Source organism: Macrotis lagotis, chromosome 1, assembly GCF_037893015.1.
Source record: "Macrotis lagotis isolate mMagLag1 chromosome 1, bilby.v1.9.chrom.fasta, whole genome shotgun sequence".
Taxonomy (NCBI): domain Eukaryota; kingdom Metazoa; phylum Chordata; class Mammalia; order Peramelemorphia; family Peramelidae; genus Macrotis; species Macrotis lagotis.
The window spans coordinates 36,830,633-36,857,694 of NC_133658.1; the positions used below are offsets into that span (position 1 = coordinate 36,830,633).

General features: G+C 37.4%; 1 protein-coding gene across 1 annotated transcript in view; it reads left to right on the forward strand.

Moving 5' to 3' along the window:
* LOC141495805 (uncharacterized) overlaps window positions 1–27,062 on the forward strand; it is a 79,306-nt gene that overhangs the window by 22,979 nt on the left and 29,265 nt on the right. Inside the window, 3 exon segments of the mRNA XM_074197554.1 lie at window positions 14,366–14,492; window positions 15,216–15,311; window positions 16,859–18,411. Coding sequence (XP_074053655.1) covers window positions 14,366–14,492; window positions 15,216–15,311; window positions 16,859–18,411 — 1,776 coding nt within the window.

A 27,062-nucleotide genomic window follows, 5' to 3' on the forward strand; every position in this document is an offset into this window, starting at 1 on the left:
GATATTATAGCAACATATCAAGGTTATGTGCTGTGATTAAATTAGATTCATACAGGGCGGCTAAGTGGCTCAGTAAATAGAGCACCGGCCTTGGAGTCAGGAGTACCTGGGTTCAAATCCGACCTCAGACATTTAATAATTACCTAGCCGTGTGGCCTTGGGCAAGCTACTTAACCCCATTGCCTTGAAAAATTCAATAATAGGAAAACTATGTAATAAATTGACTATAAACTACTCTGAAGTTCTACCTCATACTTACCAGATTGGCAGTTGATAAAATAAAATAATAAATGCCAGAGGAGCTATGGAAAAACAGATACATTACTATACAATTGTTGGAGCTGTTCTGAGCCACCCACTCCTTTTTGTTTTTGTTTTTTTGCATAGTAATGGAGTTAAATGACTTGCCCAAGGTTACACACTAGGTAATTATTAAATGTCTGTGGTCAGGTTTGAACTCACATCCTCCTGATTCCAAGGCTGATGCTCTATCCACTGTACCACCTATCTGCCCTCTGGGCCACCCATTCTTTTTTCTTTTTTTAGTTTTTTTTGCAAAGCAATGGGGTTAAGTGGCTTGCCCAAGGCCACACAGCTAGGTAATTGTTAAGTATCTGAGGCCAGATTTGAACTCAGGTATTCCTGACTCCAGTGCTGGTGCTCTATCCACTGTGGCACCTAGCTACCCCGGGCCATCCATTCTTTTTTTTTTAATTTATTTTTTATTCTCATTTTGTACAAATTTTTTTACATTAATAAAATATTCTTGTTTACAAGTAAACAAAATACCCCTCCCTCCATGAATATAGATAGATTTGCTTGGGAGAAAAAAAGGGGAGAGAAAAAAATTAAAATTAAAAAAATAATAGTAATAATTGTAGGTATGGCCAGGTGGCGCAATGGACGAAGCACCAGCCCTGGAGCCACGAGCACCCGAGTCCATATCCAGCCTCATAAACCCAACAATCACCCAGCCGTGTGACATGCAAGCCACCTGATCCCCACTGTCCTGCAAAAACCAAAAAGAAGAAAAAAAAAAAGACCCAAAATAAAATAAAATAGTAATAATAGTAGGGGTGGCTGGGTGGCAGACAGAGCATTGGCCCTTGAGCCAGGAGCACCTGGGTCCAAATCCAGCCCCAGACACCCAAAGATCACCCTGCTATGTGGCCCCAGGCAGGCCACCCAGCCCCACTTGCCCTGCACCCTCCCTCAAATAATAATAATAAAAAATGTGCTTCAGTCTTTGTTCCAACACCAACAACTCTGTCATGGGTGGATCAAATTCTTTATGATAAGTCCATCACAAAAGATACTTCCATATTTTTCCAATGTTGCCATTGCTGATCCTAACTCCCTCCTTATTTCTCCACTACCATGTACTATATTTTCTCTCTCCTTTCACTCTGACTCTGCTGTAGGGTCACTGAGTGGCGCAGCAGACAGATCCCTGGTCCTGGGGCCAAGAAGCCCTGAACCCCCATACCACCCCTTAGGCCCAGAATCCACCTGGCCCTATGGTCCTGGGCAGGCCTTCCAATCCCAGTCCCTTGCAAGAAGTAAAAAAGAAAATGTGTTATATCTGACCACTCTCCCCCCCATGGTGCATCCTCTCCTCCTTTATTCATATCCCCACCCCTTCCCCCTGCTCCCCCCTCCTTCTTATTCCAGATGTCTATACCCCATTGAGTATATTTGCTGTTTCCTCTCCTAGCCACCTCTGATGAGAGCAAAGGTTCCCTCATTCCCCCTTATCTCCCCTCTTCCATATCATTGCAATAGCTCATTGTAATAAAAAAAAATCTTATGATGTTAAATATCTTGGACTATTCCCCCTCTCCTTTTTCTTTCTCCCATTCCATTTCCCTTTTTTTCTATTGACTCCATTTTTATACCATATTTTATCTTAGAATTCAGCTTTCTCCTGTGCTTCAACTATAAAAGCTCCCTCTACCTGCTCTATTAACTGAGAAGGTTCATATGAATATTATCAGTATCATTTTTCTATACATACAGTTCATCCTCATTAAGTCCCTCATATTTCCCCCCTCCTCCAATCTCCATGCTTCACCTGAGTCCTGTATCTGAAGATCAAACCTTCTGTTCAGCTCTGGCCATTCCAAAAGGAACATTTGAAATTCCCCTGGTCCATTGAAAGTCCATCTTTTTCCCCTGGAAGAGGACATTCAGCCTTGCTGGGTAGTTCATTCTTGGCTGCATTCTAAGCTCTTTTGCCTTCCGGTATATTGTATTTCAAGCCCTAAGAGCTTCCAATGTAGTTGCTGCTAAGTCCTGTGTGATCCTGACTGCAGCTCCATGATATTTGAACTGTGTCCTTCTGGCTGCTTGTAATATTTTCTCTTTGACTTGGGAGTTCTGGAACTTGGCTATAATATTCCTGGGTGTTGGTTTTTTGGGATCTCTTTCTCTGGGTGATCGGTGGATTCTCTCCATTTCTATTTTGCCCTCTGCTTCTAGAATATCAGGGCAATTTTCCTGTAGTAATTCTTTGAAAATGATGTCAAGGCTCTTTTCCTGATCATGACTTTCAGGTATTCCAATAATTTTTAAATTATCTTTCCTAAGTCTGTTTTCCATATCAGTTGTTTTTTCAATGAGATATTTCACATTTTCTTCTAATTTTTCATTTTTTTGGTTTTGAAGTATTGATTCCTGATTTCTGATAAATTCATCTGTCTCCCTGAATTCTATTCTTGGTCTGAAGGATTTGTTCTCCTCAGAGAGTTTTCTTATCTCTTTTTCCATCTGGCCAATTTTGCTTTTCAAAGCATTCTTCTCTTCAATAACTTTTTGAACTGTTTTATCCATTTGACCTAAGCTGTTTTTTAGCATGCTATTTTCTTCAGCATTTTTTTGGATTTCCTTGACTAAGCTGCTGACTTCATTTTCATGTTTTTCCTGCATCTCTCATTTCTTTTCCCAGTTTTTCTTCCAACTCCCTCATTTGATTTTCAAAGTCTTTTTTGAGCTCTGTCATAGCCTGAGCCCAATTTCTGTTTGTCTTGGAGTCTTTAGATGCAGGAGCTTGTGCTTCCTCATCTTCAGACTGAGTGTTTTGATCCTTCTTGGGCTCATTTGCAAAATATTTCTCAATAGTCTTCCTCTTATTTCTCTGCTTGCTCATTTTCCCCCCCTGGGCCTGGTTTTGGGGTGCTTCCTGAGCTTTTGGGACACTCCCACAAGGGTCTCAGTGTGTGAGGCTCTGTCCTCCCTCCTGGTCTGTGAATGACCATAAGTGCCCCCCTCTGCCACGGGGCCGAGGTGGGGGGGCCTTGTTGTTCTATGGGGGGGCCTAGACTGGGATCAGGATCTGAATGTGGTCAGAGCCCCAGAGTCCTGTTCCAGGGACAGAGGACAGAGCTCGGCAGTCTCTCTCCCTCAGCTCAATGGGCTCATGCCCTGGGGGCTCCTGCTTACCTGCTCCGCCTGCTTCTGTTCCTGGATCTGGGCTGCAGAAAGACCAAGCTGCTCCCTGTGTGCCCTGGGGGCTGGGCTCCACGTGCTCCCTCTGGCAGAGGCCCCCCGCTGTTCCCCCAGTTTGTGCCCGGTGCTCCCTGGGGTGCAGCTCAGGAGACTCCTCCCCCACTGCTGTGAGCTGCAGCTCCCAGCGCCCTGGGGCTGCCTCCGGGAGGCTGAAGTTCTTTTGCTCTGGCGGGCCACCCCTCTGGCAGGCTGCCTTTCCGATCCCGGGGAGCAGAGCCTTTCTGCTCTTTTCCCGGTTACCTTGAGTAGGAGAACTGCCTCACTGGGTCCCTTTGTGGGTTCTGTCTCTCGAAAGTTTAGTTAGGGTCCTTAGCTTATGAGTTTTATCAGAGAGCGCCTAAGACTGGATCCCTTCATGTCGCCATCTTGGCTCCACCCCTGCCACCCATTCTTAAAAACAATTTGGAACCCATGCCACGAAAATTATAGAATTTTGCATACCCTTTGCAACAATGATACCAAGTCCAAAGGGATCAAAGAAAGAGGAAAAAAAGGACCCGTATGTACAAAATTTATTTTAGCAGCTCTTTTTGTCATTGCAAAGAATTGAAAACTGACTAGACTCCCATCAGTTATGGAATGGCTAAAAATGTTATGGTATATAAGGGTGATAGAAAAGTATTTTAATGGAAGAAACCATAAATGGAACATTTTCAGAGAACCTAGGGAGATTTATATGAATCAGAGTGAAGTGAGCAGATCAGGAGAAAAATTTATCCAATGACAACATTGTAAAAACAAACAATTTTGAAAGATTTCAGAACTCTGCTCAACTTAGTATTCAAACCTTTTTAATAAGACTTATGATGAAACAAACCCAAGTTACCCAACTTCTGACATTCATGTGATCGACTTGTAGTTTGAACGTGACCAGTGTGGGAATTTGTTTTGCTTGCCTATGGATATTTGTTAGAAGAATTTGGTCATCTTTTTATCACAATGAGGAAGGAAAAGTGGAAGTTCTAGATTTTTGTTAAGGATAGCCTTACTTCCTGGGACTGGAGAAGGAAGGATGAGAAGAATCTCTTTTGATGGGAGTATTCCTATCTCCTAGTACCCTGATAATACCATAAATTTTTATTTAACATATAATAGATGTTTAAGACTCACATACTTCATTCAAATCTGCTTTTTGGGTAAATGTTGTGTTAATGTGAATTGATGACAAATGGTCAAAGGATATGCAAAGGCAATTTCCAGATGAAGAAATCAAAGCTGGCCATAGTTATATGAAAAATTGTTCTAAATCATTACTGATTAGACAAACGCAATTTAAAGCAGCTCTGAGGTAACATCTCATACATCAGATTGGCCAATATGACCAGAAGGGACAATGTTCAATGTTGGAAGGGATGTGGGAAATCTGGGACACTAATGCATTGTTGGCTTTGAACCCATCCAACCTTTCTGGAGAGCAATTTGGAATTACTCCCTAAAGCCAATAAAAAGTGCATACCCTTTGATCCGACAATACCACTACTGGGTCTGTACCCTGAAGAGATTGTGAAAAAGGGTAAAAACATTACTTGTACAAAAATATTCATAGCAGCTCTGTTTGTGGTAGCAGAGAACTGGAAATTGAGTGAATGTCCATCAGTTGGGGAATGGCTGAACAAATTGTGGTATGTGTACATTATGGAACACTATCGTTCTGTTAGAAACCAAGAGGGATGGGAATTCAGAGAAGCCTGGAAGCATTTGGATGAACTGATGCTGAGTGAGATGAGCAGAACCAGAACATTGCACATCATAACAGCAACATGGGGGTGATGATCAACCTTAATGGATTTGCTCATTCCATCAAGTGCAACAATCAGGGACAATTTTAGAGCACCTGCAATGGAGAAGACCATCTGTACACAGATAAAGAAATGTGGAATTTAAACAAAGATCAAAGTCTATTACCTTCGATTTTTTTTTTTAGAAAATATCTTATGTACTCCATAATTTTGCCATCTCTAATATTTTATTTTCTCCTTGAGGATGTGATTTTTCTCCCACCACATTCAATCTCGATCAGTGTATACATGGAAACAATGTAAAGATTTTCAGACTGCCTTCAGTGGGAGGATGCGGGGAGGGAGGGAAGGGTGGAAGAAAAATCATAAAATTCAAAACCTTACAGAAAATGATAGGTAGAAACTACTATTGTATATAATTGGAAAACAAATAAAACATTAATTTAAAAAATGAATTGAACTAGAGAGTAGGAAGCAGTGAAATATAAGGACAAGAACTCCAGACTGTCAGAAGACTTGAGACTAAGTTGTAATTTTTGATAACCAATTGACTTGAAGCATAGTGAATCATTATAAGAAATATTTTTAAGTATCATTAACTGAGAATAAGAAATAGAACAGTGTAACAAAAGGAAAATAAAAAAGCAAAAAGAAAATCCTAAAAGAAGTGATTTTGGTGTTGAATGTTACAACAAAATTTTTGATACCTAGTCTAGAAGCAAACGAGATGGTAAGAATAGTGAGGACCATTTTTAGGGTGAATATGATGTTGATGATTATAATGAATGATATTGGGGAGGCTAGGTGGTGCAGTGGATAGAGCACTAGCCCTGGAGTCAGGAGTACCTGAGTTCAAATCTGGCCTCAGACACTTAATAATTATCTGTGTGGCCTTGGGCAAGCCACTTAACCCCATTTGCCTTACAAAAAATATCTGTGAGATATCTGTGATATCTGTGAGAAGGCTGAACAACCACAATCTTCCTTTGCTTTAATTTAAATTATTGAAGTGGAAAAGAATCCCAGAAGTCACCAGGAAAAGGAGACAAGCAGGATCCAGCTGTTCTAAAAGAAGCTCACACTGTGTTTGGTTGCTTGGCCCTTATCATTGTCCCTGAAAGATCTGGAGAATGGGACATGTGCCAGAGGACTGGGAAAGGAGACATGTCAAGCTAGTGATAGTGAATACTTTGAATAATGGATTACTGAGTGAACGGTTAGTAAGCAAATAGGAAAAAGCGCCTTATTTTTTTCTATAATACTTTTTTTGCTATTTCACCACAGTCATTTCTGGAAAAAATCTTCTTTACCCTTAAGATTTGACCCTCCTTTATATCAAAGTAATGTTATTACACAAAAATAACTGTTATGATGACCATACATGGCTAATCATAAAACATTCTCCTCTAGTGGTCTTAATCTGCTTTTCTATGATGAACATTTTTTTCAATTCCAGGGATCAGCATCTTTTAAATTTTTTTAATTTATGTTTTTGTAGAGAATTATTATTGTTTTGATTATTTCACATTGCAATGATTATACATTTTCCACTGCATCTCAGAATTATTCTTGTCATTTTTTTTTACTGTATTGTAGTCCATTGTACCCATATGCCATCTTTTTCTAGCCATTCTTTATAGATGGCAATTCAGTTTGTTTCCAATTCTTTGCTGTCCTCAAAAGGTATTGTGAGTGGCTTGGCAGTGACATTGGTCTGATTATAGAGAAAGAGGATGGTAGCATGATATAATGAAAACAGCTTTAGATTTGGAATTGAGAAAACCTAGGTAACAAAGTGCAGATCTGTTGTAATTTACTCCCCTTTTGACCTTAAGCAAGTTACTTTCCATCTTTGGATCTCGCTTCCTTAATTTGTAAAATGAGAAGATTAGACTGTCATGTCTCTTTCAGTTCAAAATATATGAATTGGAAAATAATGCTCCTTTATAGCCATAATTTTTTTTACATTTACTGTTGCAGAGAAGAGAATGTAGGTTGTCTCCCCTGCTTGCTTTTCCTCTTTTTTTTTTCTGAACAAAATGGAATAGAAAAAGAAAAAAGGATTACATCTGAAACTGCAGATCCATTATGTACAACATACTATTCCCTTCGAATATACAACAAAGTTATATGTAACTTTTTGCCCACACTCTGCACCCTAGAAACGACTATCAATAGAAACTTTATATATATATATATATATATATATATGTATATGCTTGTATATATGTATACACACACATACGTGTCTGTTTTCTCTGTATATAAACCTCATCTTCATAAGATTTTGCAGATAATTTGGATCTTTATAATAGAATGACTTGTTTGCACAACATCTTCCTAAAACAATACTGCTATTACTATATACCACATTCTCTTTGTTCTGCTCATTTTGCTTTTTATTATTTCATGCTCCATGCTTTTCTAATCTTTGAGCTCTTAATTTCTTATAACAAAGTAATATTCCATTGTGAACATATATTACAATTTTGTTTGGCCAGTCTTCAATTGATCGACATTCCTGTAAGTTCTTTGCCACCACAAAGAGAACTATTATAAATTTTTTAGAACATATAGGCTCTTTTCCATTTTCCCTAATCATCTTGTATTGCTGGGTCAAAGTACATAACAGGCAGTTTAATAACTCTTTGGACATAATTCCACTGTGATGTTTGAAAAATTTTGAGAGACCTCACTTCTGGATAATTTAATCATTTTATTAATAAAGCCTGCAGAGTATTAATAAAAGGATGGTCATTTGACCATCTCTCTTAGTCCAAAGACTCCTAATAATGGGGGGAGGGGGTCACAGTTTATGTGCCCTTTGAAGAGGAGGTGTTCCTGAGGGGTGGCAATCAGTTTGAATTGATTAACACAAAGTCAGGTGTTGGTTATATTAAAATAAAGGTCTTGGGGTACTTGACTTAGATCAGTCAAATCTTGATCAAAAAGGCATTAATTTCCACGTCACCTGCCTTGATAATAAGAAAAATCAACCTTTCCCCAGGTCTGTCTGAGCAAACACAATGAACAGGAATGTATTCATTATCATACTCTGAACTTCTTTTACTGTCTTCTTAGATCTTGGTTTGAGTTTTTAAGAAAAACATCCAACATTTTTTGGGTTTCTGGATGAGGAAGTAAAAAAAAGAACTTTGGTACTAATATAATAATTAGTACCAATAATTAGTAACCAATTTTTTCACATCACTTCCAACATTTGTCACTTTTTCCTTTTATTAATCTGATAAATGTAAAATGATATCTCAAAGTTGTTTTAATTTATTATTTTGGGGTTTTTTTTGTTTTGTTTTTAGGATTTTGCAAGGCAAATGGGGTTAAGTGGCTTGCCCAAGGCTACACAGCTAGGCAATTATTAAGTGTCTGAGGCCGGATTTGAACTCAGGTTGTCCTGACTCCAGGGCCGGTGCTCTATCAACTGTGCCACCTAGCCGCCCCAATTTATATTTTCTTAATAAAAATTTCATACAATTTTTTCATATGATTATAAATTGTTTTGATTGTTTCATCTGGAAAGCAGCCTGTTCATATCCCTTGATCATTTATTAATGAGAAATGACTTGTATTCTTATAAGATCTGAGATCTGAGACCTTTATCAGAAGAATAGTCTAAAAACTCCCCCGTTTTCTGCTTTCTGATCTTTGTTATGTTTGTCTTTATTTATATAAACACTTTTTATTTTAATGGAATGAAAATTATCCATTTTGCTTCTCACAATGTTTTCTGCCCCTTGCTTATTCATAAATTGTTCACTTATTCATTATTGATGGGTAATATTTTCCTTCAAGTTTTTTTATATTATATCATGTATCCATTTTGACCTTATCTTGGTGGAAGATATTGGTCCATGCCTAATTTTTGCCAGACTGCTTTCTAGCTTTCACAACAATCTACCCAATAATGAATTCTTGTCCTGATAATTTAGGTCTTTACACCCTTAAAACACTAGGTAACTATATTCATTTGCTTCTGTAAATTGTGTCAACTCTGTTCTACTGATAGACCACTCTATTTCTTAGTATCAGATAATTTTGATAACTACTACCTTATAATCTAATATATGATCCAGTACTGCTAACCTTCCTTCCCTTATACTTTTTCCCCATTAGTTCTTTTTTTTAAACAAAATATATGAAATTTATTTAAAAAAATAAGAATACCAGTTAGATGGAATTTCTCCTTACCAGGACAAATAAAGCAAAAAGTCTTAGTGAGTTTGAGGCTTTTCTTGGGCAAAAGATACTTTTTTTTAAAAAATTTATTTTGAGTTTTACAATTTTCCCCCCTAATCTTACTTCCCTCCCCCCACCCCCCACAGAAGGCAATTTGCCAGTCTTTACATTGTTTCCAAGGTATACATTGATCCAAATTGAATGTGATGAGAGAGAAATCATATACTTAAAGAAGATACATAAAGTATAAAAGATAGCAAGATCAGACAAAAAGATAATCAGTTTTTTTTCCCTAAATTAAAGGTAATAGTCCTTGGTCTTTGTTCAAACTCAACAGTTCTTTCTCTGGATACAGATGGTATTCTCCATCACAGACAGCCCCAAATTGTCCCTGGTTGTTGCACTGAATGAACAAATCCATCAAAGTTGATCATCACCCCCATGTTGCTGTTAGGGTTTATAATGTTTTTCTGGTTCTGCTCATCTCGCTTAGCATCAGTTCATGCAAATCCCTCCAGGCTTCCCTGAATTCCCATCTCTCCTGGTTTCTAATAGAACAATAGTGTTCCATGACATACATATACAACAGTTTGCTAAGCCATTCCCCAATTGAAGGACATTTACTTGATTTCCAATTCTTTGCCACCACAAACAGGGCTGCTATAAATATTTTTGTACAAGTAATGTTTTTACCCTTTTTCATCATCTCTTCAGGGTATAGACCCAGTAGTGGTATTGCTGGATCAAAGGGTATGCACATTTTTGTTGCCCTTTGGGTCCCCATTAGTTCTTCTGATATTCTTGATTTTTTGTTCTTCTAAATAAATTTTGTTATTTTTTCTAACCAGTGAAATAATTTTTTGTTCACTCAGTTGAGATGTCATCGAATATATTAAGAATGAAAATCTTTAAAATCAAAATGGGTACAGGATTTAAACATAAAAGACAATATTAAAAGCAAACTAGGATATCAAGGAATAGTTTATCTGTAGATCTATGGAAAGGGAAGCAGTTAATAACCAAGGAAGAGATGGAGAACATCATTAAAAACAAATTAGATAATTTTGATTATATTAAAAAGCTTTTACACAAAAACCCCCACTGTAACCAAAACTAAAAGAAATGCAGTAAATTGGGAAACAATTTTTATAACTAGTATTTCTCACAAAGGACTCATTTTTTTAAATTTAATTTTATTTTTTTTAGGTTTTTGCAAGGCAAATGGGGTTAAGTGGCTTGCCCAAGGCCACACAGCTAGATAATGATTATCTGAGACCGGATTTGAACCCAGGTACTCCTGACTCCAGGGCTGGTGCTTTATCCACTACGCCACCTAGCTTGCTCAAAAGGACTCATTTCTAAAATTTACAGAGGACTCAGTCAAATTTATTAAAAAAAGAAAACAAGCCATTCACAAATGGTCAAAGGATATGCAGAGGCAATTTACAGATGAGGAAATCAAAGCTGTCTATAGTCATATGAAAAACTGTTGTAATTCATTACTGATTAGACAAACACAATTTAAAGCAGTTCTGAGGTGCCATCTCATACCTCTCAGATTGGCCAATATGAACAGAAAGGAAAATGATCAGTGTTCAAAGGTGGCAAATCAGGACACTAATGCATTGTTGGTAAAGCTGTGAACTCATTCAACCTTGCTGGAGAGCAATCTGGAATTATGCCCTCAAGGCAATAAAAATGTGCATGCCCTTTGATCCAGCAATACCACTACTGGGTCTGTACCCTGAAGAGATCATGAAAAAGGGTGAAAATATCACTTGTACAAAAATATTCATAGCAGTTCTGTTTGTGGTGGCAAAGAATTGGAAATCGAGTGAATGTCCATCTATTAGAAATCAGGAAGGATTTGCATGAACTAATGTTGAGCAAGATGATCAGAACCAGAAGAACATTGTACCCCATAATAGCAATATATGGGTGATGATCAACTTTAATGGACTAGCTCATTCCATCATTGCAATAATCAGGGACAATTTTAGAGTATCTGTGATGGAGAATACTATCTGTATCCAAAGAAAGAATTGTGGAGTTTAAATAAAGTCCAAAGTCTATTATCTTCAATTTTTTTTTTAAAAAAGTGTCCTATGTATAGCATAATTTTGCTGTCTTTAATATTTTATTTTCTCCTCAAGGATATGATTTCTCTCAACACATTCAATTTTGATCAATGACTAACACTGGAAACAATGTAAGGATTATCAACCTGCCTTCTGTGGGGGGATGTGGGGAGGGAAGGGGAGGGTGGGGCAAAAATTGTAAAATTCAAAAACCTTACAAAAAATGATAGGTAGAAACTCCTATTGTATATAATTGGAAAACTAATAAAATATTTTTAAATGAATGAAAATCATTTTATTGATTTTTTTATTATACAAATATTTGTTTTCTGATTACATACAGTGGTAGTTTCTATCAATCATTCTTTTACAAGGTTTTTAATTTTATAATTTTTCCCCCTCCCTCCATTCCCTTCTCCCTCCCTCCTACAGAAGACAATCTGATGTAGTCTTTACATTTTTTTTCCCACGATATGCATAGATCAAAATTGAATGTGCTGTGAGAGAAGAAAATTGAAGATAGTAATCTTCATTTACACTCCACAGTTCCTTCTCTGGATAAAGATGGTATTCTCTATCACAGATCCTCTAAAATTGTCCCTGATCATTGCACTGATGGAGTGAGCAAGTCCATTAAGTTTAATCATCACCCCTGTGTTGCTGTTACAGTGTACAGTGTTCTTCCAGTTCTGCGCATCTCACTCCATATGAATTCATGTTGGTTTTTCCAGGTTCTCTGAAATCCCATCCCTCCTGGTTTCTAATAGAACAATAGTGTTCCCTCATATACATATACCAAATTTGTTCAGCTATTCCCCAATGCATGGGCATCCCTTTGATTTCCAATTCTTTGCCATTACAAAAAGAACTGCTATAAATAATTTTTGTACATTTGGGATTTGTACCCTTTTTCTTTATCACTTCGGCATACAGACCCAGTAGTGGCTTTGCTGGATCAAAGGGTATGCACATTTTTGTTGCTCTTTTGGCATAATTCCCAATTGCTCTCCAGAAAGGCTAGATCAGTTCACAGCTTCACAAACAAAGCATTAGTGTCCCATATTTCCCACATCCCCTCCAACATTGATCATCTTCCTTTCTGCTCATATTGGCCAATCTGAGAGGTATAAGGTGTTATCTCAGAGATGGCATCAAATATATATAACTTAATTTTGATAAAATTTTTATTTTTATAATATTGGCCCTACTTACCAATGAGGAATTAATATTTCTTTATTTAAATCTTACTTTATACAGTTGTTTTTTATATACAGTTTTCTTTTAAGATTTTGTTCATATAGTTCCTGCATTTATTTTCTCAGGTGTAGTGTCAAGTATTTTATACTGTCTAGAATTATTTTATTATTGTTTTAGGTTTTTTTGCTAGGCAATGTGGTTAAGTGACTTGCCCAAGGTTACACAGCTAGGTACTTAGTAAGTGTCTGAGGCCGGCTTTGAACTCAGGTCCTCCTGACTCCAGGGCCAGTGCTCTATTCATTGAACCACCTAGCTGCCCCTAGAATTATTTTAAATGGGATATCTTTAGTTATCTCTTGATAGGGTCCTGATTAAGATACATATATATATATATAAATACTGATGATTTACTTTAAATTTTTCTACTTCACTGAAAATATGAATAAGTTCAATTAACTTTTTAGTTGAATCTTTAGGATTTACCAAATATATCTTCTCCCAAAAGAGACAGTTTTATTATCTTATTCCCGATTCTGATTCCTTCTATTTCATTTTCTTCTCTTGATATTGCAAAGATTTTCAGTATAATACTGAGTAATATTGATGACAGTGGGCATCCTTCCTTCACACCTGATCTTACTGGGAAGCCTTCTAGCTTATCCCTATTACTTTACAATGCTTGCTGGTACATGCTTAGGTACATGCTTCTTCTCAGCCCACTGGAGTGCTAAGTACCTTCCTGCTGATGACAGCCACAGCCCAACACAGGACAGTAGAGAGTCCTTCAGTCCTCCCCAGCTCAGGCATCTGAGCCTCACACTATTTGTAGGGGAGAATTCCTGTGACTGAGACCTAGGCAGCCTCCCAACCAGTTGTCCCCCGGGCTTGTTGTTTGCCACTTCAGAGGAAACTGCTTGGAGGTATTTGCATTCTCTTAGGCCAACCCTCTGACCCTGGGGTCTTTCTTCAGGTCAGTTGTCCTAGGAAGACCACTGCTCTTTTGCAATCTTTAATTTTGTTTCTCTGGTTTATGGAGGAAATCTGAGGAGCCTGGCATGTTCTGGCCTCCTCTGTCTCCTCTCATCTTTGTCCTTTTGGCTGTGGGAGCAGGGACACAGTCATATTAACTTCAGAGCTCCATATTTTAAGAAACAAAGCTATTTGAGGAAGAAGGTGGTGAGGGCTCAGGCCAATTGGTTGATGAACCCTGGGGGGCGGGGTAGATAGACTTAGGGCCATGCCAGCTATTTTCAGCTATTTCATTATCAGGGTTTTATTTCCGCAGATAGAAAAGGAACTAGTCTTATTATTGTTTGAGCTCAATATGCAGAAGAATCATTGGTGCATGTTGTAAAACAAACAACAAATCCAAAACCTTAGAAATTGATATCTGGGATCCTTTAACAACAATAAGCACCTAACATGTACCAGTTACTGTACTATGTAGGAAGATAGAAAGGAAGACAAAAATTGCCCCTGCTCTTTAAGAATTTGCAATCTAATGAGAGAGTTCTTAAATGCCTGCTGTTCACCAGTCAGTGCATCAGGCTGCAAATATATAAATCCAATAATCCCTACTGCATGAAGTTTATATTCAAACTTTATAACAATTAGAAATATATTTGAGTAAGCACAAATATTTTTGGTGTTTAGGAATCAGTGGCATTCCAGGATGTGGCTGTGGAATTCACCTGGGAGGAGTGGGTACTTTTGAACCCATCTCAGAAAACGCTGTATAAAGATGTGATGCTGGAGAACTATAGGAACTTGGTCTCTTTAGGTAAGAACAGATGTTCCTTTGGAATCCTGATTTATACCATGGAGACTTTCAAGATTTTAACAGTAATTCTTTGGCATATAAAATGAAGGTATTCCTAATCCTTTTATATCTAAGAGACCCAGTATTTGTGCTACCTGTTTTCAGGGAAGAGGTCTTTCCTTAGAATGCCTGTAAACTATACTGCTTCATTTTTTATCCTTGAGAATGTTTCCTGCCCTCTCTTTTGCTTCAAATCCAAGATTTTGTGTTCAATTCTAGTGTAGGTTTTATTTGTCTAAATGAAGAGTGAATCTAATAAATTGTATTTTTATTCTGTAACCCATTTCTCCATAATGTAGAATATGTTTTAGTGATACTGTATGCTATTCTTGGGGTCTTCCTAGTATGCCTTCTTTTTTTTTTCTCAAAGACCTTGATCTAGTTTGGAATTCTTTTTAAGTTTTATGGTTTCAATTTTTAATGTCTCTTCTACACTCCCACACTCCCAGCTAAACAAACAAACATACAAAAACTCATAAACCCATTGACCTCTCCCTAGTTGAAAAAAATAAAAATTTTCAGACAAAATAAGCTAACATAGACAGTGCCCTTAATGGAATAACATATAGTGTGTACTCTTATTCCCCACTTTTCTACTAAGAGTTGGAAGGAGAATTTTATGTCTGTTTTATGATGGGTTTTGAGATGACTGTCTCTTCTACTTTTTTTATTTTCAATGAACAGGATTTGCAGTTTCCAAACCAGATGTGATCTACCAATTGGAAAAAAAGGAAGCATCTTGGATTTCTGAGTCAGCTATACCAAGCAACAGCTGGCCAGGTGACTATATAGAAATCAAGTAGATAAGTCATTGTAAATTGTAGTACTGTTAATAATTTTAGCTCAAAGCTCTTGTAAAATATGGAACAAAGTGATATTACTAAAACTTCCCAGGCCTACTGAGAAGAGCTGAGACTTTACAACTCTATTTTTTTAACTTTTTTTTTGTGCATCTCTTTTCTCAAATGTCCATTTTCAAGGAAATTTCTTGCTTCAGGGCACAGTAGGTATTTCTCTGCTCTTCATTGAAGATTATTTTATCTTAAGCAGATATTATCCTGCAATTGCATGAATTCATTTTCCCTTTTAAAATAAGCAAATTACTGAAGAAATGAGCAATATGCCCTTTGTGTTTTTGAATTCCATTCTGATATTTTCTTCTGTGTTCTTTTTGTGATTAATGTTGCTTTGCTTCTGTTACTTTTTAAAATACTTAATCATCACTTAATTTCCTTTTTTTAGTCTATCATTTTATATGTCATACTATTTTTCTTTATTCTTTGAAATTTTGTTTATAAAGTCACAATAATATGTTCATTTCACAAGACTCGTTTAGCTAATACCTCATCTTTGGATCTTTAATTCTCAGTATCTTGCCATTTCACAAAAGGCTACTATTAATATATTTTGAGAGAGATATTTGTTTTCAATAACATTTTGAGGATGTAGACCTATTGAATTAAAGGATATGAACAATTTTATTACTCTTGCTTAAATTGCTATGTTGATTTTCACACATAAAAAGAATTGTAGCAGCAGCTTATTAAGTATTTATTTCAACATGACTGCCAAAATTTATTAACCTTTTAAAGTATCTTTGGAAATCTGATGGCTATTTGGTGATACCTCTAAACTGTTTTTATTTTACTTTTATTGCCAGACTTTGATTATTGTTTCAGATGATTATTAATAATTTATCTTGTGAACATATAGCTATTTGTATTGATCATTTACTTTTTTGGAATTGGATCTTACTCTTACAAATTTGAATCAATTCCTTACAAAGTAGATATGTTGAATTTTTAGAGGAAATATATGACAGCAATTATCTGTTTTGAGCTCTTTGCTTACAACTCTTTTCTATTCTATTTTATTCATGTTTCTTTTTATTTCTCCTCATTCTAATTTCATCAGTTCTTTTTCTTTCTGCCCAGTGTTTTAACTTCCTATAAGAATATGTTTGCAAGCTCTCAAAGTCATCTACTTTTTATGACTTTTCATTTTCTTTTTCCATTCAAATGTCTATTATTTACATAGGATGTTATTTATTATTTGTTATTATTTAATAATAAATTATTATTTATTATATAGGGCTTATACTTCTTGTTAGTTTCATTCTAAGTCAATTCCTTTACATATTTTAATTGGAATTATTATACTTTCACAAAACAAATTATGATATTTAATGAAAGGCCATTGAAACTAGGTTTCTCAAGTGAGAAAGCAAGAGAATAACTCTAAAAGCTTTGAGCAACTAGGAGGCTTGGGGCGGGGCGGGGGGGGGGGGGGGAAGGCAGAATTAACCAAGTCTGTATTTTTCCTTTTAGGTAGCAGAGAATTTACTGGAGAGAATCTCTTTGAATGTAGTGAATGTGGGAAGGGCTTCAGGAGTAAAACACAATTTAGTGTGCATCAGAGAATTCATACTGGAGAGATTTTCTATGAATGTAAGGAGTGTGGGAAGGTTTGTCACTGCAACTCAGAACTTATTCGACATCAAAGAATGCATACTGGAGAGAAACCTTATGAATGTACAGTATGTGGTAAAGCCTTCAGCATGAATGCAAATCTTGCTGTGCATCAGAGAATTCATACTGGAGAGAAACCTTATGAATGTAGTGAGTGTGGGAAGGCCTTTAGACAGCGGACACACCTTTATGTTCATCAGAGAATTCACACTGGTGAGATTCCTCATGAATGTAGTGAATGTGGAAAGATCTTCAGGAGGAAGACTCAACTTAGTATGCACCAGAGAATTCATCCTGGAAAGATTCTTTATGAATGTAAGGAGTGTGGAAAGGCTTTTCTCTGCAAGACAGATCTTATTCGACATCAAAAAACTCATACTGTAGTGAAATCACATGAATGTAGTGAATGTGGGAAGACCTTCAGGAGTAAAGTACAACTTAGTATACATCAGAGAATTCATCCTGGAAAGATTCTTTATGAATGTAAGGATTGTGGGAAGACTTTCCTCTGCAATTCAGATCTTATTCGACATCAAAGAATTCATACTGTAGAGAAAGCTTATGAATGTAGTGAATGTGGGAAGGCCTTTAGGAGTAAAATACAACTTACTGTACATCAGAGAATTCATCCTGAAAAGATTCTTTATGAATGTAAAGAATGTGGGAAAGTCTTCCATAGAAACCCACAGCTTATTAAACATCAAAGAATTCATACTGGAGAGAAACCTTATAAATGTAGTGAATGTGGAAAGGCCTTCAAGAGGAAGGTGCATCTTAACCTGCATCAAAGAATTCATACTGGAGACATTCTTTATGAATGTAAGGATTGTGGGAAGGCTTTCCTCTATAACTCAGATCTTATTCGACATCAAAGAATTCATACTGTAGAGAAACCTTATGAGTGTACTGTATGTGGAAAGGCATTCAGGAATACAACACAACTTACTGTGCATCAGAGAGTTCATACTGGAGAGAAACCTTATGGATGTAGTGAATGTGGGAAGTTCTTTAGACAGAGGACACACCTTTATATGCACCAGAGACTTCATACTAGAGGCATTCTTTATGAATGTAAGGAATGTGGGAAGGCTTTTTCCTACAACTCAGATCTTATTCAACATCAAAGAATTCATACTGGAGATAAACCTTATAAATGTACTGTATGTATGAAGGCCTTTAGGAGTAGGACACAACTTACTGTGCATCAGAGAGTTCATACTGGAGAGAAACCTTATGGATGTAGTGAATGTGGAAAGTTCTTTAGACAGAGGACACACCTTTATATCCATCAGAGAATTCATAATGGAGAGAGTCTTTATGAATGTAAGGAATGTGGGAAGGCTTTCTCCTACAATTCAGAACTTATCCAACATCTACGAATTCATACTGGAGAACAACCTTATGAATTTACTGTATATAGTTAGGCCTTCAGAAGGAAGGCCTGTGCAGAAAAAAAATTAATACTGGACAGATTCTTTATGAATATAAGAAGAGCAGGAAAGCTTTCCACTATAACTTAAAGCTTATCCAACATCAAAGAATTCAGACAGAGAGAATAATAATAATAATAACAATAATAATAATGTTTTGCCTTCATTTTTGAAGAAGACCATGACATCAGGGAGGTGTTGCCATGACAAGCATATGTATTAGATTTGAGTGAGGGAGTGCTGTGCTAAGTCAGGAGCCTCACTTTCTCCTTCAGAGCCATCTGGGTCCAGTGACCAGATATGAACCAGGAGAACTGGAGATGACTCTGACTGGATATGGGGCAGTCAGGGTTAAGTAACTTGCCCAGGGTCACACAGCTAGTAAGCGTCAGAAGCTGGATTCGAACTCCCATCCTCCTGATTCCAAGGCCAGTGCTCTATCCAGCATGCCATCTAGCAGCCCCATACAGAGAGAAACTTTATGAATATATTCTATGAAGGAAGATCTTTTTGCCTGAATATAGGACTTGACATCAAAACATTTATTCTGGAAAGAAACTTTTTGAAAGGGGGAAGACCTTCAGCCTGAGTATACAGCTGCTCAGTATCAAAGAATTCATTCTATAGAGGAATCTTATGATCATAATGCATATGGGAAGGTCTTTAGACTGAGGACTCTGCTTTATTTCCATCAGAGAATTAAACCAGGCAGATTCTTTCTGAATTTAAAGAGTATGGGAAGATTCCCCAGCTAAGTAGACTATGATTCTAGGTCTCTAGATGATGTTTAGTGAGTTCTTATTTAGCCCCCAAGAATGAAAGAGATAAACCTCCTTTCTGTGGAATCCTCTAAAATGTCAAAGATTGTTATCTCTCCATGGGCCTTTAGGAAACAAAAGGTTATGCTGGTTGGACATTAACTTTGGTATTAATCCCTGGCATATGGCATGCAAGAGGTATATGTATTATCTCTTGGCCTTCAGGTGAGCTGTTCTATGCTACAAAATTGTTGATTGTGTTATGTTCCTTAGTTTGATGGTGCTGCTGCTTATATTCACAGGATAGTCACTGTGAACCATAAAGATTTGGAATCTTTTTAATTAAAAGGAGCATTGCAAGCATGTGGCAGATGTTGATGGGATTTGATTTCTGCCTGGTTATCTTTATGTCAAATAAAGAAATTCAGTTAAGTGCAGATAAATGTCATGAATAGAAATTATTCTCTTAAAGTAGTCAAATGCCTTATCAAGTTTGATGTTTATTCATTTTTCTTTTTGTTATCCCCTTTGGGATTTTCTTGGCAAAGGTACTAGAGTGGTTTACTATTTCCTTCTTTAGTTCATTTCACAGCTGTGGAAGTGAGGCAAACAGGGTTGTGACTTGGCTTGCAGCTTAATAAGTGTCTTGGACTGGATCTGAAATAATTTATTCCTAGCTCCAGGACTTTATTCACTGTGCCACTTAGTTTTCCATATTATCTAATTAGTGACATATATATGAAAAGAAGAATGAATCAATGAGATTCTCATTGAGATCAAGAGGTATGAACAGGGAATTTTCAAAAGAACAAATAAAAGCTATCAATTGTCATATGAAAAATTGCTCTAAATCACTATTGAGCAGAATAACACAAAAGAGAATGATTCAGACTGGCTAATGTGACTGAAAAAAGAAAAATGATAAATTCTGGAGGAGATATTTAAAAATAGGGGCACTAAGGCACAATTTAGAACTTGTCCAACGATTATGGAGGACAGTACCCCTATTAGATCTGTATCACAAAGGAAAAGGATAAGGACCTATATGTGTAGAAATCTTTATAGCAACTCTTCTTGTGATGGCAAAAAATTTGAAACTGAGGGGATGCTGATCAATTGGGGAGTGGCTGAACAAGGTGTGGTATGTGATTCTGATGGAATATAAGAAGCATTAGAAGGCTCAGAAGATAGTGCACTGAAACTGGAGTTAGGAAGACTTGAGTTCAATCTGACCTCAATCATTTATTAGCTGTGTGTCCATTATCAAATCACTTAATCTCTGTTTACCTTAATCCACTGAAGAAGAAAATGACAAAACCACTCTGGTATTTTTTGTTGATCATTTTTTTTAGATTTTTTTCCCCCCAATTACACATAAAAGTCGTTTTCAACATTCATTTTTTTTTTAGATTTTGTTTCCAAATTTTTCTCCCACTCTTCATTTCCTTTACTTCCTCCAAGAGAGCAAGTAATCTGATAGAGATTATACATGTACAATTATGTTAAATATATTAGTCAAGCTGTGAGAGAAGAATCAGAACAAAAGGGGGGGAAATCATGAGAGAGAAAAAAAGACATAAAACAAGACTTCATAGTCTTTCTCTGGATGTGGATGGCATTTTCTATCGCAAGACTTTTGAAATTATCTTTGATCACTGAATTATTGAGAAGAGCTAAGTTTCTCATGGATCTGCTGACTTTATTCAGCATCAATCCATGTAAATCTTTGAAGTTTTTTCTGAAAACTGCCTGCTCATGATTTCTTATAGAACTATAGCATTCCATCACATTCTTATACAAGTTGTTCAGCCATTCCCCAGTTGATGGGCATTCCCTCAGTTTCTAATTCTTTGCTATCACAAAAAGAGCCATGCACAGTTTGGTAGTACTTTGGGAATAGTAACAAAGTGTTCTCCAGAATGCTTGGTTGGTTGGTTGTTGTCCTTTGTTATTGAAGAAAACCAAAATGGCATCACTAAGACAAATTACAGTGTCTGATGCAAGCTCAAAATACTCTGCCATAGAGCAGGTACAAATAGTCCACATGAACACTTGGGGTGCTAACTCTAAACTTACGTAATTTTCATTTCCTTTGAGCTGCTTCAATTCTGCCTTGCTCAAAGATTGTAGCACTGTCTTTTATGCTGGGTGGTCCTGTGCAAGTGTCTCCCATGCTGTACAATTCATTCTAAAGTTCATAAGAGAGACCTTGAGGGTGTCCTGGTATTGTTTCTTCTTACCCTGTTGTGAGCACTTGCCCATGAAGTAATCTTTCTGACAAGTGTACTTCTGGCCCCATTGTAGTTGCACTCTATAGTAATGTTTGAATGCTTGGAAGTTTAGCTCTAGAAAGTTTAGCTCTAGAATGCTCAGTGGCTGGTATCTTCTTCTCCCAGGTGATCTTCAGAATCTTCCTAAGACAATTTAAATAGAAGCTATTTAGTTTCCTGGCATGGTGCTGGTAGACTGCCCAGGTTTCACAGGCATATAGCAAGGAGATCAGCACAACAGCTCTGTAGACCTTTAGTTTAGAAGTTAGTCTAATACCTTTTCTCCCTCACTTTCTTTTGGAGTCTCCCAAATACTGAGCTAGCTCTGACAATGCATGTGTGAACCTCTTTTTATTTTATTTTATTTTTTATTTAAGGCAATGGGATTAAGTGATTTGCTCAAGGTCACACAGCTAGGCAATTATTAAGTGTCTGAAGCTGGATTTGAACTCAGGTCCTTCTGACTCCAGGGCTGATGCTCTTTCCACTGTGCCACCTAGATGCCCCTCAGTCTCATTGTCAATGTGTACCTCCTTGGAAAGAGACTGCCAAGGTAAGTGAACTTGTCCACAGTTCTTAAAATGTCTCCATTTGCTGTCACTGATGGTTCCACGTATGGATGATGGAGCTGACTTATGGAACATTTGTGTTCTCTTGGTGTTAATTGTCAGGTCAAAATAAGCATAAAGCAGCAGAGAATTGATCCATACTTTGTTGTATCTCAGCCTCAGAGGCTTATTGAGTCCACTGTGATCTGCAAACTGAAGATCATGTACCAACATTCCCTCTACTTTGGTCTTGGCTTGTGGCCTTTTCAAGTTGAAGACTTCGCCAACAGTGTAGAAGTTTGATAATGTCACTGAAAACATCATTCTAAAAATATTATGGGTGCAAGGACACATCCATGTTTCATTCCACTGATGACTGGGAAATCTCAAGAACATCATCTACCATCCAGAACACAGGCAAGCACACCATCAGAAAATTATTGTACTATACTAATGAACTTCTCCAAACATAATTTTCCATAACCCTTTGAAATTGACAGTTTCAAAGGCCTTGGTCAGATCTACAAACAGTATATATAGACATCTGTTCTACTCCTGGCATTTTTTCCCCTGGAGTTATTGGGCAGCAAACATCATGCCAACTGTTCCTCAAACCTTTCTGAAACCACACTGGATCTCGGAGGTGATCATCTTCCAGGTAAAAGATTAGTCTACTGAAAAGGACTCTGGCCAGAATCTTACCAGCAATGACTAAGAGAGAGAGGATGGAGGCATCCTTGAATTCTTAGGGATAACCTCTGCATGCCATAAAACGTGGAAAATTTCAGTCAGTTTTTGGATGAGCATTGGACCCCCCCCTCCTTGTAGATTTCTGCTGGAATAGAATCAGTACCAGGTGCTTTGCCACTTAAAAGAAGCATAAAGGCATTCAAAAATCTCTTCTTCAGTTGGAACTTCAGTTAGGGACTGATTGACTCCAATTTGAGATAAATGCTTGGTGACTTCTGCATTGATTGATGATGACCTGTTAAGAACACTATGAAAATGTTCAGCTCATCTCTAGGATCATATCCCTATTATTAATCAATGTGGCTCCATCAGCACTGAGTAATTGAGATACCCGATAGGTCTTTGGCCCATAAATAGCCTTCAGGGCATCATAAAAGCACTTTGACTTGTTAACAACTGCTTAAAACTGAATTTCATCTTCCTTTTTACTGAGCCAAGAGTACTGCATCATTCTAAGCTTTGCTTATACTTTACTTTTGATGGAATTAAAGGCTGCCTTTTTAGAAATGGATGAACTATCCTAATGGTAAACCCTGTGAAGTTCTCATTTTTCATTTAGCAGCTCCTGTATTTCCCCATCATTTTCATCAAATCAGTCTTGATGTTTGCAAATGTTCTGACCCAGATAAGTAAATACAGTGCTGTATACCAGTTTTCTGAAAGCTGCCCACTCTTTTTCTGCTCCACTGTTGCCAAATGTATATGGCTCTGTTTTTTTCCAATTTAGCAACAAACTGTTTCTGGTCAAATAGACACTTCAATCTCAATTCTTCTGCAGTAATTTTGCCATGGGGCTGCTGCTTCAGATGAATGTGAATATTTAGCTTAGAGAGGATGAGTCTGAGATCAGTCCAGCACTCAGCACCACACATTGCCCTTGTCACTCTCACATCCTGTTTGTCTCTTCTTTCAATTACATATTCAATTAGATGCCAATGTTTGCTGTGGGGGTGCATTCAGAAACTTTTAATGTAAGGAGAAGACTGTTTGTGATGAGGTCATGAGATGCACAAATCTAAAATAGAAGATGACCATTGCTGTTGCTGTTTCCAATTCCATTCCTCTCAAGGATTCCCTGCCATGTCTGGTAGCCTACTCTAGCATGAAAGTCAGCCAGAATTATGTTTGTCCTCTTTTGGTCTTCATAAAAATGCCGTGGTGGGAACATAAGCACTGATGATGATGGCACAATGTTTTCCTGGAAGTGACAATCTCATTGTCATGAGCCTGTCATTCACTCCTTTTTAGTAGGCCTTCAAGCTTGTTGACTAGATTGGTTTAGATTGCAAAACCTACCCCAGCTTCACAGTGCTCCCCTCCAGTGTAGCCTCTGTAGAAAAATGTGAATCCAGATCCCAACTTCAGTAAGCTAGTCTTTATTTGCCAACTTTGTTTCACTCAGGGCTGCTATTTGGATGTGATACTGAGTTCTCTTGCAAAAAAGAACTGTTTGTCTTTCAGGTCTATGGGATCTTGTGTTGTCTATGAGTGTGCTCAGTCCTTGCTCTGATGGTATGTGAAATCTTTTTTAAAGAAGTTTTTGTATATTTTTTTTTTTGTGTGTCTTGACTACAGGGTGAAATCCCACCTGCTGTGGTAATCAGACTAGGGTTGGGTAAGCACACAATTTTTAGGGCACCTTTTTTATTAGCCTTTTTCTCATATCAGGAGGGGAGCAATGCTCAAACCAACAGGGCTACTCAGTCTCCATGGGGACTGCCAATCTCACTGTTGCTTTCAATGGGAAAATGACCCTATGACCTAGGACATCTTTGAGTAGAGTTGTAACTACAGCTTTCCACTATTTCTGCACATGCTACTTCATCACTTGTTCAGAGTCACCATATGACTTTGAAGGAATGATAAAGTGGTATGCGTGATGTCTTTTCATTCCTGTGCTAATTGGATTTAAGTGAGGCAGAGTTGCATGAAGTCATCAACTCATTCTCTCTTCCAAAGTCATCATGATCCAGTGGCAAGACAAAATCAAAATTGTGATGAATCTAGATGCAGTAGATGACCTTGGTGTTTTTGATGTCTAATCAAGCTCTGAGCACTTCACAGTGCCTGCTTGGGACTGATTGACTCCACTCCACTGCACAACCCCACCAGCTCATGAGTTTGAGACCTTCTTGGTTACCCTGAATCTGGTTTAACCCATCTTTCTAGGGTGTGGCCACTATGCATGTTGAAGTTACTTGGAGCAACAAGTGAGAGAGGTGGTTCAGGTAGACATCAGAGGTGGAAAACATTTCTGAAATGGTCAGCAGCCCTCACACCAGAGGTACTAATCTTCCTTAAACATACCCTATACTCTACTACTCCACTAAGTGCATTAATATCCCAGTTTACCCACATTGGCTCTTAACATTGATCATTTTTCCTTTTTTGTCACATTAGTCAATAGATGTGAGGTGCACTTCACAGTTGTTTTCATTTCTCTAATCAGTAGTGATTTAAAGTATTTCTTCATGTGCCTATAGATAGCTTTGATTTTTTTTAATCTGAAAATTTCCTGTTCACATGCATTCACTGTTTATCAAATGGGAGAATGACTTTATTCTTTTTTTTTTTTTTTGCATGGCAGTGGAGTTAAGTCACTTGCCTAAGGTCACACAGGTAGGTAATTATTAAGTGTCTGAGGCTGTGATATGAACTCAGGTCCTGCTGATTCCAGGGCTGGTGCTCTATCCACTGTGCCACCTAACTGCCCCGGAATGACTTTGTTCTTATAAATTTGACTCACTTCTCCATATATCTTTCAAATGAGGCCTTTATCAGAATCACTGGCTCTAAAAATTGTTTTCTAGCTTTTGGTTTTTCTTCTAATCTTGGTTGCATTCATTTTGTTTGTGCAAAACCTTTTTAATTTAATCTAATCAAAATTATCCATTTTGCATTTCATAATGTTCTTTATCCCTCTTTTGGTCATAATCTCCTTCTCTCTCCATGGTCTGACAGATAAATTATCCCTTGTTTTTCTCAGTGGCTTATGCTATCACCCTTTATGTGTCAATCCTGTACCCAATTCTTCCTTGGTATAAAGTGTGAGATGTTGTTCTCTGCCTAGTTTTTGCCATTCTATTTTTTAGTTTTTCTTGCAGTTTTTGTCAGATAGTGAGTTCTTATCCCAGAAGTTAGACTCTTGGTTTATCAAACAGTTGATTATTATAGTCATTTACTATTTCTTTTGTCACCAGTCTATTCCACTGATCCACCACTCTATTCTTAGCCTGTACCAAAAACTTTTGATGACAGTTACTTTATTTTGGGGGATCAGAATTGTTTTATTATTTAGGCAGCAGGTTTTCTACTATAACAGAGAAGGTGCAGGATCTTTCCTTTTCCCACAGGACCACTGGTGCCCCAGCAGACCTTTTTTAAAAAGCCTCAAAATCTGAATAAAGAAAAAAAGGGAACCCCACAGTGTATTAGTAGAATTTAAAGCTTTCAAATGGACTTCCATAAGGAAGCAGATGGAAAGAGAATAAACAGGGTGTAGCCTGAGTCCTTGAGTCCCTTAATCTCTGATTATCAGTTTGATATAATCCTGAGCATCAAGAGACCCAAGTTCAGATCTCAGCTCCATCTTTAGTGACTGTGGATAAGTAAGTCACTTCTCAATTACTTTACCTATAAAGGGATAGGGCCTGAACCTCTGATTTTGATGATGAAAGAAAATGCTCCAATGAAGAAACTTCCTCTACCAATGCAGTTCTACAGTTTAGTCTGAAGGAGATGTCTAGAGTAACTGGGTTCTGTGACTTGCCCAGTCACAGCAGTCAGAGGTCAGAGTTGTCTCCAAGGCCAGCTCTGGTTACTATCTGGTAGATACAGAGCCTCTCTGTCATCTATAAAATGGGACTGTTCTATGTTCATCTCAAAAGAAAGGGATCAATCAGTCCACAAGCTTGTAGTAAGCTCTAAGGTCAGGTGGGGCTGCTAACCCCTAAGACTATGAAGAAAGATAAAAAAAATTTTTCTTGCTCTCCAGGGGTGCTGTGGAGACCCCAGAGACCATCCATTCTAGTTCAGCCATCACCTGAGCACTTAGTCACTGATTGTTTGAAGCTCCCCATAACTTGAGCATTTGTCCCCTGGACTCAACCTTGGTTTATTGATACCCTGTCTCTAATAGGGTCTAAGGCCTCAAAGGCAGGGAGCCAAACTCTAGACTTCTCTGTGTTTGTACAGTACCATTATGGGCATTTGATAAATGTTCCTACATAAAAGTGGAGATACATTTCTTTAAAGCAATTCCTTGAAGAGGCTTTTGGATAAGAACTTCCCATTTAGCTAGCGCAATT